This window comes from Diceros bicornis, chromosome 9 (genome assembly GCF_020826845.1).
Source record: "Diceros bicornis minor isolate mBicDic1 chromosome 9, mDicBic1.mat.cur, whole genome shotgun sequence".
Taxonomy (NCBI): domain Eukaryota; kingdom Metazoa; phylum Chordata; class Mammalia; order Perissodactyla; family Rhinocerotidae; genus Diceros; species Diceros bicornis.
The window spans coordinates 14065434-14079147 of NC_080748.1; the positions used below are offsets into that span (position 1 = coordinate 14065434).

Here is a 13714-nt window from a genome sequence, read left to right on the forward strand (position 1 = left end):
CTGCCCTGGATTCTGACCTGCCCCGGCTTGGGGGGGAGCCTGCCACCCAGGCTCGTGCTCCAGCCGGGGTGCTGCCTCGGCCATGGCCGTGGACCTGTCTGCACACAGCAGTTTTGCCCGGCCTTACGTCCTGTGGTGGCTGTGATACCGTGTCCTGTATGGCAGAGGGTTAGGGCTGGACCCTGGAGCCAGACTGCCGAGGTTCACACGCCTTCTCCGCCACTGCCTGCTGCAGACTCGCTGATCCTTGCCGTGCCTCAGCCTCCTCATCTGTAAGATGGGGAATAGGACCTGTCTCAGAAAGCTGTTTTGAAGATTAAATGTGTGTGTCCACCACTTAGAACAGTGCCAGGCCCTGTTTAAATGTCTGCCTGATATGACAGCAGGAAGTGTCTTATGCAGCCTTCAGGAGGAACCTAAGCAAATCAAATAAAAAGAGGAGCCGTAGCCCTCACTGCCTCTGTCAGTTTTGAGGGCAGTTGACTTCACGTGAAGTAGGTGATGATGACAAGAGTAGGAGCCAACAATTACGGAGCATTTGCTTTGGGCAGGCGCTATGCTCAGCATTATATTGTCTAATTAAACTCTCACGGCAGCCCTGTGCAGGCGTCTTGTAACTATTATTCCTGTGTTTCAGATGGGAAACTGGGGCCTGAGCTAGTAGGTGGTGAGGGTGGAATTAGAGCACGGGAGTGGCTTGTAACCAGGTGCTCTGAGGAGCAGGCCCTGCTTGTGTCACTTTCTTCAAAACCCTGTGGGTGGGTATTGGTGACTGGGTAAAAGATGCCATTTTACTTCTCTTTCTTCTTAAAGATTTCTTATTCTTTTGAGAATGTTTTATCTTCTTGTCATGAGGAATTTGTAAACTAAGCATTGCCTATATGGAGTGCCCGTACTCAGATCTATCGTGCCTTAATCAATAAACCTGTACAGAAGGGTGCCCTGGATTTGTCTTTTGCTGGCTGGGGTGGGAGCTGCCTGTGGGGTGGGGCATTAGGAACAAATCTCTTTGCCATCGGAATAGGAATCCAGCTGACTATAAAACTTTGACAGTGAGCACATTTTGATTGGTATTGATAGTCGGTGTAAGAAACATGCGGCAGCAGAGATAATAGAACAAACCATGTGTTTCTTTCTTCTTAGGAAGAACTAAGCCTTTTCGTGAGGGAAGCTGGAGACAGAATTTTAAATGTTCTGTCAATTTGTTCATTTAGTCTAATTTTCTTTCTCAAAGGGGAAATCACTCGACCATTTTGGTTCCGTTTCAGTTCACTTAATTCAACCATTCCTTGCATATTTTATTTTTACAGTTTACAAATTGAGCCATTTGAAATGGCTAATCATTTCCTAGCTATTGTGTAAGCCAGTTGGAGCTGCAGTGCTTAATAACAAATAGAAAGATGTATAATTTTGGTTGATTTTCCTTGGTTTCACAAAGATAGCTGTTGGAAAGTTCCATTGCTATTCCAGCTTGTTTAAGTTGCTCAGTCTGGAAACACTGACTTCAGGATATTTTTTATCTTTCAGCTTATTGATCAAGGTGACTTTTGTTGTAGGTATTACTTTTAGCTTACTCTCAAAATATGTTTAGGTCTAATGGTGCCCATTTTCTGAAGAATGCCTTTGGAAGAAGACTGGGCATGCGTTATCATGGGAGTGTAAGAAAAGAACATTGGAAAGAAATCAGAAGACCTAGATTTTAATCCTGGTTCTGTGGCTAGAATGACTTGGATATTGGGCAAATCCCTGAGCTTTTTCTGAGTCTCTGTTGTCTCCTTTGTGAAAGGGGAGTGTTGGATTGGATCATCTCTAATGCTGTTTTTTTTTTTTAAATTGTGGTAAAATACATATAACATAAAATTTACCATCTTAACCATTTTAAGTATACAGTTCAGTAGTGTTAAGTATATTCATATTGTTGTGCAAGCAATCTCCAGAACTCTCTTCATCTCGCAAAAGTAAAACTCTGTCCTCATTAAACAACTCCCCATTCTCCCTGTTCCCCCAGCGCCTGGCAACCTGCATTCTACTTTCTGTTTCTGTGAATTTCACTACTCTTAAGTACCTCTTACAAGTGGAATCATACAGCATCCTTTTTTTTTTGTGACTGGCTTATTTTACTTAGCTAATGCCTCAAGGTTTATTCATGTTGTAGCATGTGTCAGAATTTCCTTCATTTTTGAGGTTCAATAATATTTCATTGTTTTTATATACCACATTTTCTTTATCCAGTCCAATGCTATTTTTAGATCTAAAATTTGTTTTTTTTTAAAGAAACACTTTTTTATTTTTTAATTATTTTTGTTATTTTTTTGGTGAGGAAGATTGGCCCTGAGCTAACATCTGTGCCAGTCTTACTCTATTTTGTATGTGGGTCACCACCACAGCATGGTTTGATGAGTGGTGTAGGCCCCCCCGCCCCCCGGGATCCAAACATGTGAACCCTGTGCTGCTGAGCTGAGCACACTGAACTTAACCACTACGCCACTGGGCTAGCCCCTAGATCTAAAATTTCTAATTTTCCATGATCCTCATCTGGCAGCCAAAGCTGTGGCCTGGCAAGGAGAAGGCAGCTCGGCCAAGGGGCGGGCTGCAGGTTAACAGTGGAAACCAGGCGGCACCTCTGGATCCAAGGGCAGCACTCCTTCCCCGAGAGCAGGCTGTTCTCCTGGCCAAGATTGGCATTTAGAGTATGGAAGGTGCAGTGATCCACACACACTAACTTGTGACAATAAGCTGGCTTTCGTCCAGCACATTTAGAGGAGTGGCTTGACATTTCTAGTCTGTTTTAGTGGGCTCTTCCAAAAAGTACGTGTTTTGTCAGGATTAAGAGTCATTTGATGCCGAGGTGTAACAATCAGTACATAACTGTGGGGTTCTTCTTGACTCAATAATATTTCTATTCTTGAGACGAGGATAATTCAGAAAATGCTACCAAAGGTAGACACTCCCCTGTGTGTTGCTCTCTCTCCTCCCTGTCTGTTGTCATGGTCCCTTTGGCATTCTAAGAGGATATATCTCTGTGTGGCTGTATCTTGGCTTTTAAACTGTTCCCGGTTTTGTTGGTAAGGGCTCACAACTGCATTTCTTGTTGCAGTCTCTGAAGAAAATGGAAGGATATTTGCCACTGTCCAAGTGTCATAATGTAGCATATGACACTTGAAAGTGGAAAAGGGCAAGTAAAGAGAAAATTCCTTCCTTGTCTGCTGGAGAGGACAATGAAAATGGCAGGTTTAGCTGCTGACACTTTGCACTTTGTCAGAGAAATTTTGTGTGTATGTGTGTGTGTGTGTGTGTGTGTGTGTGTGTGTGTGTGTGTGTGTGAGAGGAAGATCAGCCCTGTGCTAACATCTGCCAATCCTCCTCTTTTTTTTTTTTTTCTTTTTTTTGCTGAGGAAGACTGGCCCTGGGCTAACATCCCACCTTGCCCACCTTCCTCCACTTTATATGGGACGCCACCACAGCATGGCTTGCCAAGTGGTGTGTCGGTGTGCGCCCAGGATCTGAACCAGCGAACCCCAGGCTGCCACCGCGGAGCGCGTGCACTTAACTGCTTGCGCCACTGGGCTGGCCCCAATCAGAGAAATTTTTTAAGAGCTCCTCCCCTGATTTACTGAGTCTGGAGCTCTGCACCTCTAAGATGCCCCTTGTGTGCTCATGAATTCTCGTGAACCTCGGGCTGACCACCTCTGGGGTCCTGTTTCGGCCTCCAGTGCTGCTTCTCAGGTGGGAGAGAACACTGTGGTAACATTCTTGATGGCGGTATGTCTGAGCTCACAAGATTGTAAATACAGTAATTAGTGGAGCTCATCTTCAAGAGGAACGCACTACTAGAACTGATACTGTCTCTGATATGTTTGTCACACTTTAGAGTATACAAGGTTTTTAAATTAACCCTCACGAGAACATTATGAACCAGTTAAGTGTTAGCTCCATTTTATACAGGAGGAAAGAACCTCAGTTCAATGAGGTGATTTGCCCAAGGTCACATAAGAAAGGGACAGCCCCATAGGAAGCTTCTGTCACGACACAGAAGTACATCATTGCTGCTTTTTTCCCCTTAGGTTTTGGTCTCTTTCTTTAGGGAAGCATTTCCAAGCTCTCATCTTCAGTGTCTTCCCCCAAAGTGTTACTATGTACTATGCATATTTATTTGGTGTCTTGCTACTTCGTTATGGTGATGAGATTTATTTTTTTCTCTTTTATTTAAAATACAGAATTTGGAGAAAAGTGGTATATCAAGGAAAAATGACATAGGTAAGTAATGATTTTTTTTTAACTTGAGTATGTACCCAGGTGTATTTCTTGTAAATTTTATTTCAGTGAAGTGATTTTTCTTTCTGATTTTATTCATGGGGTAAATATTGTTGTCCAAATACTCTGTGTTTGGCCCAGGCCAGTGTTTACCCTCATGAAGACCTGAGGAGAACACTTTTCAGATTGACGTTATTGGCATGCGATTGGGAGTAACAGCTAATTTGTTGGATTTCATTCCCTTGGCCATAATTTATTGAGTTACCAATAAGGACTGATTACTGTGCCAGGTGGGCACTGTGGGGGCTACAGAGATGAATAAGACATAGTCTCTGTTATTAGGGGCTCACACTTAGTGGGAGACAAGGAACTTTGCTCATGCTCTCCTTGGCCTGGAGCCAGGTTTCCCACTTGTTGACCCTCAGACACCACTTTCCCTTCAGGTCAGCTTACCAATCACGTCTTCCCTCAAACTTGACCCGAGAACTCTGGTGTGGAAGCGGCTCCTTGCTTCTTGCAGACACACCATACTTCTGTCACAGCCCGTATACACCCTTATTTGCACACTCTTTTAAACACATCTTTCTCCCTCCAGTATACTATTGTAAGCATCTTCAGGGAAGTGACCGTGAGTTAGTCTTTTTTTGTATTCCATGGGAAATATGCTGCAGTGTGTTGATGGGAGGGTAAGGCCGTACCTCTGTGTGTTGGATCTCTTCCCAATAGGTGTGAACCTTGTCAGCATCAGTCATCCCAGGTAGGCCCTGGAGACCTGGAAGGTGGGCCTTGGACAGGAGGGGAAAGGCAGACTTTCCTTTCTAGGCCTTCCTTTCCTGGGCCTGGATTCTGAGGAGTCTAGAAGGCAGGGAGAGCCCCCATCGGGTGGTAGGGGGAGGATGGCGTGTGCTGGGGACCGTAGGGTCATGGGTTGGAGTCTTCAGGCTCTGAGAGCAGCTGTATTTAAGGAGCCACATTGGTTCCTTGCTTTTTTTTCTGTATATTACGACACACCGTATGGCTCAGCCACTCCCCACGTGGAGATTTTCTCTCTGCTGCCAACCCTTGTGAGTTTGGGCATTTGTTTGTGTGTTTATTTTATGGGAGCTGATGGGTCCCCCTCCCTAGTAAATGGTTATTAAATGAACTAATGACCCTAGTCTGGGACATAGGCTTGAAAGTACCAAGGGGAAGTTTACCTGAATGAATAAATCTGCATTCTTTCAATTGCAAATGGACAATCTAGTGTTACTTAACTTGGAATCAGTTCGCCTGAAAAAGACCCAGGAAGCTTATTTGCCATAATCTTAATATGATTCTAAAGGACCAGGGGAGGGGGGCTTTAGAGCAGCTGCCCCAGTAGAATCTGCCTAGATCCTGGTCTCACAATACTCAGGGCTGGGTGACAGCCTCCAAGGGCGAGGCAGCCTTTGTTTCTCTTTGGGCTCACTGCCTAAGCAATAGATTCACTAGTGACAATTATTCTCACCAAGTAAAACATATTTGGAGTGACTCTTCATGTATGTGTGTATATATGCATATTTACCCCTCAGCCTCAGTCATAAGACTGCCTGTTACTCAGTTTTTATCAGAAGAGCACCATATTGATTTCTCATCAGAAAAACACCAGCATGATGAAATCCATGTTTCCAGATCATTTCTGACCAGGAAAGCTTAGCGCTTAGTAGCGTGTTTGGCACATGGTAAGTGCTCAGCAACTGAGGAAACAGAGAACCTTCGATTTCCTTTACCTTCAAGAAAGAATTATTTCTTCTCCAGGATCCTTTTCTAACCATCTCTGGTTCGACTGCCTTTCCTTACCGCTGGCCTCAGAACTGCATCGATCCTCTCTGTATCCTTGACTAATTTCTTTATCTTCACTTTCTAGCCTGTCACGCTCATCATTATTGTCAGGCGCTTGGTGTACGACCCATTTATCTCACATTCCTAGAGGAGAAACAATGACAATCTGTCTTGAGTTGTGACAATGTTTGCTGAAGGCAAATTGCTGTGAGTTTAGAGACATTCAACCTGAGTGATAAGGAAATAGTGCAGTCATCTTCTTTAGCTCCACTGACGGGGCACTGGGGGCTTAGGAGTCAGGTGGTTGGACAGCATAGACAGAAGACAGCCACCAAGGTGAGCCCTGGGGTCTAGACTCGGCCAGGATTGATTCAGTTAGGGAGGGCTTAGGATGTATGTCAGGGAATACTTCCTGGTGCTGATATAAAGAACAGCAGGAATTTAAGCACATAAGCTGTTTTCAGCACCAAACTGAACTAATCGGGTTCTTTTCTGGAGTGGGGGTGGGGCTGAATGGCATGTAAATAATTTTCTTTCATTATTATCAGGGTTATAGGAACTGGGTGCACCCTTCCTCTTTTGCCTCATCACCCAGTCACCCAGTGACTCCCCCATATGCATCCTATTCCTTAGCCATACCTAACTGTTCATATTTTCACAGCCCTGAATTCCACTTGCTGTCCCAAACCTTCACTGCTCCCTCTGTTGGGAAGGTCCTCCCACCCTTTCTCTGAGTGTCCCCAGGACGCAATGTCCTCATCACTTCCTCTGGGAAGGCTCCACTCTCTGGGGCACCAGGTGGCTCTGAGGCCCTTCCCCAGTTTGAAAGCTATTAGTCTACAGACCCAGCCTCTTAGGGTGGTGTATAAATCCTTCGTGATCTGGCTGGGCTGACCCCTCCTCCCTTTCTAACTTTATCGCTGACTGTTCCCTTCATCCTCTCAGAAATGCCTGACAGACTCCCTGGTCACCTACTCAGGGATGCTGCAGAGATGAGGCAGGCTGTGGGCTCTGTGATAACCCCGCTTCTATCTCTGCCGCTGATCTGCTGCCTTCTGTGCCTGAGTCTGCAGAAAACTGCTGCCTTTAGAGGAAACTCAGGAAACACCCCCTCCCAGAAGTCCTCCTTGCTCCTGCTCCCCCTCCGCTGTGCTCCCACGGTCCCTGCGCTTGGCCCTGGATTTACACCTGCTGCTTTGTGTTGTACTGTCCACCTTCTGAACTAGACTCAGGCACTTATGTGTGGGGCCTGCACTTGCTCATCGCTGTATCCCAGAGCCTTGCACTTAGTAGAGACTCAGATGTTTGCTGAATGAGTGCACGTAGCATACATGATCGAAGCACGTGAGAAAGGAAGGTGGTGATTTCTTGGTAGCAGAAGAAGCAAATACAACTCAGCACATGACTCAAGTATATGCAAAGGGGAAGAAGACACTTTTTTTTCTTCTTGTAAAGCCTCTGCCCTTTGTGGAAGAATTGTTGTCTTTGTGAGAATGGTGGGAGCTTTGCTGATCTGGGAGAAGTGGCGGGAGTTGGTTACTGCAGGATTAACCTTTTGAGAGATGGATCTGCTCTTGAAAAAAATTTTATTATGAATTATTTTGAACATAACGGGAAGCTATAAAAAGTAATATAATGAACATCCATGTATCTACCACCTAGCTTAAGAAATAAAACATTACTAACACAGCTGAGGCCTTTTAATCATTTCCTTGCTTTGGTGTTTATCATTCTCATGTAATCTTTATACTTCACATCATATATAATATATATACATGCATATGTATAGTCTTTATCCATTTGATATATATTTGTGTTTATATTTTTGCAAACCATTGATTTATGTAGTTGTTCCTTTGCAGCTTGCTTTTTTTCAGTGTTCTAAGGATTCATTTACGATATCCATCTGGATTGATACATGTTGTGTTATAATTTTTATTTCTTTATAGTATTCCAATTTGTATATCTTGTTAGTAGGTATTTGGGTTGCTTCTAATTTTTTCTTTTTACACAATGCTGCTGTGAGCACTCTTGTTATATATCCTTGTACACACATATGAGAGATTCTCAAGGATAATAGGAATAGAATTTCTGGGTCATTGGGAACGTGCATCTTCAATTTTATTAAATTTTGTAAAAAATGTTCTCTGGGATTTATTTACTCCATTCTTAACAAAAATAAATCTTTATAACTCCTCTTTTGATATGTCAGTTATGTTAATGTTTCAGATGTAGTGGATTGAAGATTACATTTCAGTTGAAATATAACACACCCGCTTAAGCCTTATCTGAGTGTCGATTTATAGAGCCAAGAAGCTGATTTAAAATGGTGATAGGTATGTGGAACGTTCATATTTATATAAACTCCTACAGAAAAGGAATTAGGTCCTATTCAGTAGGTTGTTCAGCATTTCCTTTTAAATTTTTTATTGAGTTTGAACCAAAGAGCATTTTGGATTATTTTTGGGATCTAGATGGCTCACTGTGGAGCTATTTGTTGTATGAATATTTGAGTGAATGAATAAATGAGTGGAAGTATAGAACTGAACATAAGAACAATAAAATATAATGGAATAAAATTAAAATCAAATTAGTGTCCCTGAGTCGAGGTGTTAAAGGGAAAAGCTCATGGTCCCCACGTTCATTTGCTGTAAACCTAGCTGGAGGCTACAATTTTATGTGACATCTGCCTTCTGCCAACACACCTGTGTGTGGCAGGGTCCTGACACAATGGCTCTTTCTGTTTCTTTATTACAAGCTCAGAACCTGGGAAGGCCTGATGTTCCTCTTCAGTGTGGGGCCTGAGCAGCCACCCCCACTGGTAAGACCTCGGATCATCTACCCTGGTCAGGTGGACATGACATGCTAGGGTTTCCTCCCTGCTAGCCCTTGTTAAAAAGCTGGCTGCCTTGAAGTGAGTCTCTAGCGGGCTGGCAAATGCCGCCAGTGTTGTGGACGGGCTTTGATGCAAGATTTCTTGCTGAAGGCCTGCTGCTGTGGAGTTGTGGCTGTTTTCTTGGAGATAACACTTAATTCTGGCTAGGTGCCTTGTGAGGTAGGGCAGGGATTATTGAATTATTTATTTGCCAGCTCTTGGGACCTCATGAGACATATGCAGTCACTGTTAAGTATCACCTTAAAGGGCCATCCAGAACGTTCTTGAGGTAGTGTACTAGTTTGCTCAGGCTGCTGAAACAAAGTGCCGCAAATCGTGTGGCTTAAACAACAGAAATTTTTCTCAAAGTTCTGGAGACTGGAAGTCTAAGGACAAAGTGTCGGCAGGGTTGGTTTCTTCTGAGGCCTCTCTCCTTGGCTTGTTCATGGCTGTCTTCTCCCTGTGTGCTCACATCATCCTCCTTCTCTGTCTCTGTCCAAATTTCCTCTTTTTGTAAGGACACCAACTATATTGGATTAGGACCTACACTAATGACCTCGCTTTAAGTGGATTACCTCGGTAAAAACCCGATTCCACGTAAGGTCACCTTCTGAGGTACTGGGGGTTAGGACTTCAACATGTGAAGTTTGGGGGACACTGTTCAACCCATAACAGGTAACAGCACGATGTAGGATTATGTGTGAATTGTTAAAAGACCTTGCAAACATTGGAATTGCAGCTCTAGGGAGGTTAGTGTTCTAGACATTTTCCTCCTTTCGCACATTCACATTCACATTCTTTTTGACAGACGGAAGAGCCAATTCACGGTTGTTACCAGAGACTTGACCTAGTACAGCGAGCTTATTTGCTTGCTGACTTCGAGGAAAGAAGTTTCGGAGATCAGTTTAAAAAGAGAGATTTTGTCACTAGAATTACATATAAATTGATTTTTCTTCTGAGTTTATTGCCTGAAGGCTTGCCTTGTGGCTGGTTTTTCTTTTTTTTACTTGTTTTCAAGTTTATTTCAGTTGTTAAAAAATAAACACCTGACAACTTTTTTTTTTGGTTCTAGATTTAAAAGGAATTGTATTTGTCATCCAGAGTCAAAGTAATTCTTTTCATGCGAAGAGAGCAGAACAATTAAAGAAAAACATCTTAAAGCAGGCTGCAGATCTTACACAGGTATGTAAGAGTGGCTTGAGATGTCTGCTAATTATTTCTTAATACATTTATATTTTCTAAAGCACTTGGTCTATAGAGAATCAGTTTTATTTAGATGAGAATAACTCTTCTGACTTGTTTGCTGATTTAATATTAACTATTATTTAAATTCTCCAGTTTGTTCCTAATGTTCAAAGCATCATATTCTAAATTATTATATATATATTTTATGAGAATTATAAAATTGTGTAGGACTATCATGGTTTTGTAATAAAGTATGATAAAAGGAAGTAGAGGAAATAACTTTTTAAAGACTGGCCTTAAAATAGCAGGGATAATTAATGTTCAAAATTTTGGTAACAAGTTCTAAGGCAGTTTTCATGTTGAAATAACATTTTCATTAACCTTAGTGCAGTGCTTCCTCTATGAGTCTCTTAATCTGTTTTTTTAATTGGATATCATTAATTGAACTTTTTATTTGATTTATATTGTAATATCTGAGGATTATGGAGAGAAAGATTGACACACAGAGATACATTTTAATAATGTTTAAAATAGGTATGAACTGAATCTAAAGCTGTTCTGAATAATGCTGGAGGTTTGGGGCAAAGAAAGATCTGCCTTCTTGTACTGCCATGTAGGTGCTTAATTCTTTACCAAAGCAAAAAAAATTCCTCCAAGCCTGCTACACTACGTTGGTGTGACCTTCAAGACAGAAGTGCTTGTCTGTAGATAAATGTCATCTCTTGATTCTCTCAGCAAGAATTCTTTGACAAAAGATGTGTGTGTTTGACAGATTGCTTTCTTTCTGTTGGTGGGTGCTGGGAAATAAGGGTTGGAAATATCAATGGGGAAAATAGCAGCCTTAGTGGTTCAAGGCTGTGACACTGCTGAGGATATGGTTTACTGTGCTTAATCTTTAAATGCTTTACATATAAGTTCGTCCAGCCTCCCTGCATCCCTGCAAGGACAGATCCTTGGTTTCCCTCCTTGGAGCATTATACCTTCTCACGGGAGAGGAAAGAATTTCATGCTATAGACAGATTGTTTTTTTTGTTATTGGAGATAGGAGCAGCTTGATGAGTTTAAACTTCTTTGTTTGGAAACTCAACTTTTAGAGATTTTCTTCTACTAAACCTTTTCTGATTTCATCAGAGAGGCAGAAGTGCAGCAACTTGACTGGCTGGGCTTCTTCCATGTGCTCTGGTGGACGCCCTAGTGGAGTGGCTAGTGCCGGCCACTGCAGGGAGGAGGGGGAACCAGTAGCTGGAATAATCCCTGAGCTGGGTCCAGGCAGCTTTAATGGAATTTAGCTCAATCAAGCCTTGGCAGTGACCCCAAATTGTGTAATCAGTGATGACCTCAGGACAGAGTTATGTAGCCTTTACTCATATACAAATTAAGAGCACGTGTATCCCTATGTACCACATGGGTCCCTGCTCCCAGAAATAGCTTCCATCTTGTAGAGGCAGATTCCTGTGTTTTAGCTTATATATCTTCCCCATTTAATCCATACTAATAGTCTTTGTCATTAATGTGGGTAATTACATCCTTTGCCAACCAAGGCCAGTTGATTGAGTATATCCCCATATCTCCTCCATTATTTGTCCACTCCTTTTTTTTTTGGTCTGTTTTTGTGTAAATGGGTGCTCATCACTGGCTCTCTACCTACCTTTCCCCCTTCACTCATCTGGGAAGAGTAGCTTCCAAGGACAGTGGTCCTAGGACTTGGTTTATCGTGGGCCTAAGGCATGTGGGTACCTTTTGGTGAGAAGCAATATAAATTATTATAAAATGTTCCCTTTTCTTTCCCCTTAGGAAGAACAAGACTTGGGAGGGTGCTGCTAGGGGCTGGGTGTACCTGCTTCTTCTGGAGGCCCTGGGGCTCTGAAGACCACAGGGCCCGGGTGTGGGACCACTGGATGCTTAAAACTGGCTTTGGGCTCTGGGGGAGGATGGTTACAAGTTCCCATCTAGGCTGAGCTTGGCAGTCTCATATTTCGGAACGGAGAATGTGTGTTGGTTGGAGATTCTCTGTGTCTCTCAGGAGTTGAGGCACACTGGCAGGCAGCTGAGAGGGTGTGGATCCCACAGAGCAGTGGGAACCTCCAACACTTATTACCTTTTGCTGAGGCAGTTGGCCCAGAGCTTGTTAACTAAAGTCCCTGTTTCTGGATCCCAGCTTCATTTCCCACTACTCAGCTCCTTGCATGTTATTTGCCAGTCATTTCAAACTTCTTACCTTTCCTGGGATCACCTTGCCATGCCATGCCTCTGTGGCTTTGCACATGTTGACTCTTGTCTTCTTGATGAGCTCCTGTATCCCCAGGAAGCCTTTCTGTGCACTTTCTTGACTCACAGTGATAAATCACTTCCTCTTTGGTTTCACTTCTGTGTCTTGCACAAACTGTTATTGTTTTCACTTTCTATTAATTATTCGTTATGTCTCTGTCTCTTTTATAAATTTTGAGAGCAGAGAATGTGTCTTGTTAGTTTTTGATTCCTTAGAACCAAGCACAGTGCTCTGCATGTACTGAGCCTGAGTCCTCTGAATATTGATTGAACTGACTCCCTGAAATTCATTATCTCATTTTTTCCTTACTCTCTTTTCTATTGTAATAGAAGTTTCTTTTTATTTCTCTTATAGCATAGTCATCTTTGACCACACACACACACACACACACACACACGCACACACACACACTGTACTAAATCTCTTTGAAGGCGAACACTTCAGCTTATTCTGCGTGTGATTCCTCCATAGCACCTTAAACATAGTGGGTATTTAACATGTGGCAGTTGAATTGAATCCAGAAGAAATTGAAAAAATTAAAATTTATTTAAATAAATTGTTTTATCTATTTTTAAAAATTTTTGTTAATTCTTAGATTGATAATGGTCAACCCCTCTTATTTTACTTCTCTCAGTGAAACCATAAAGTTTAGGGAGAAGAGCAGAAAAAAGGTTGAGTATGAGTTGGTGCTAGGAAAATATGATCTCGTGATTAAGTGAATCTCTGAGAGGCAATATGGAAAACAGCCAGAAAATTCACTTGATGGCTTTAACGCAGACGACCTAACAATGACTTAAGTAAGATGGAGATTTACTTTCCCTCACAGTCTGTTGGTAGGCAGGCCGGGGATAGGCAGCTCTGCTCCAGGTTCCTTCCGTCTAGTGTCTTGACACGAGGCCAAGGTGTCTTGTCTTCTTCTGCCTGGTTGCAGCTGGCTTACCACCGTTACGTCTGCGTTCCAGTGTGTGGAGGACAAGCAGCTTCCTTTTAAGGATGTGACCTTGAAGTTGCACAGGTCGTTTCCCCCTACATTCCCATTATCCAGAACATAATCGTGTGGGCAGACCTTGTCTGGGAAAGGTACTATTTAATTGGGTGGCCTTGGACCCAGCCAAAACTCAAGGAGTTCTAATCACTAAAAGGAAGAAAGTAGGAATGGAGACTGGGAGACAAATTGGCATCTCTGTTGAAGTCAGGATTTTGTTTATGCATCAAGGACTCACCTAGTCTATAGAAGAATTTATATATGAACCTCTCATTCATTCATTCAGTATTTACAGAGCTACTGTGGGCACAGAACTGGGCGTACAAAGATCAGCAAGGCAGAGTCC

At 42.7% G+C, this 13714-nt stretch overlaps 1 protein-coding gene across 5 annotated transcripts in view; it reads left to right on the forward strand.

The window, feature by feature from the left end:
* B3GLCT (beta 3-glucosyltransferase) overlaps positions 1–13714 on the forward strand; it is a 198115-nt gene that overhangs the window by 23808 nt on the left and 160593 nt on the right. For all 5 annotated transcript variants that reach the window (XR_009221164.1, XR_009221163.1, XM_058547957.1 and 2 more), the window contains exons 3-4: positions 4218–4257; positions 10002–10111. Coding sequence is in view for 3 of the 5 variants with exons in the window: in XM_058547957.1 (XP_058403940.1) it covers positions 4218–4257; positions 10002–10111 (150 nt within the window). In the remaining 2 variants the exon portion in view is untranslated. The remainder of the gene's footprint in view (positions 1–4217; positions 4258–10001; positions 10112–13714) is intronic.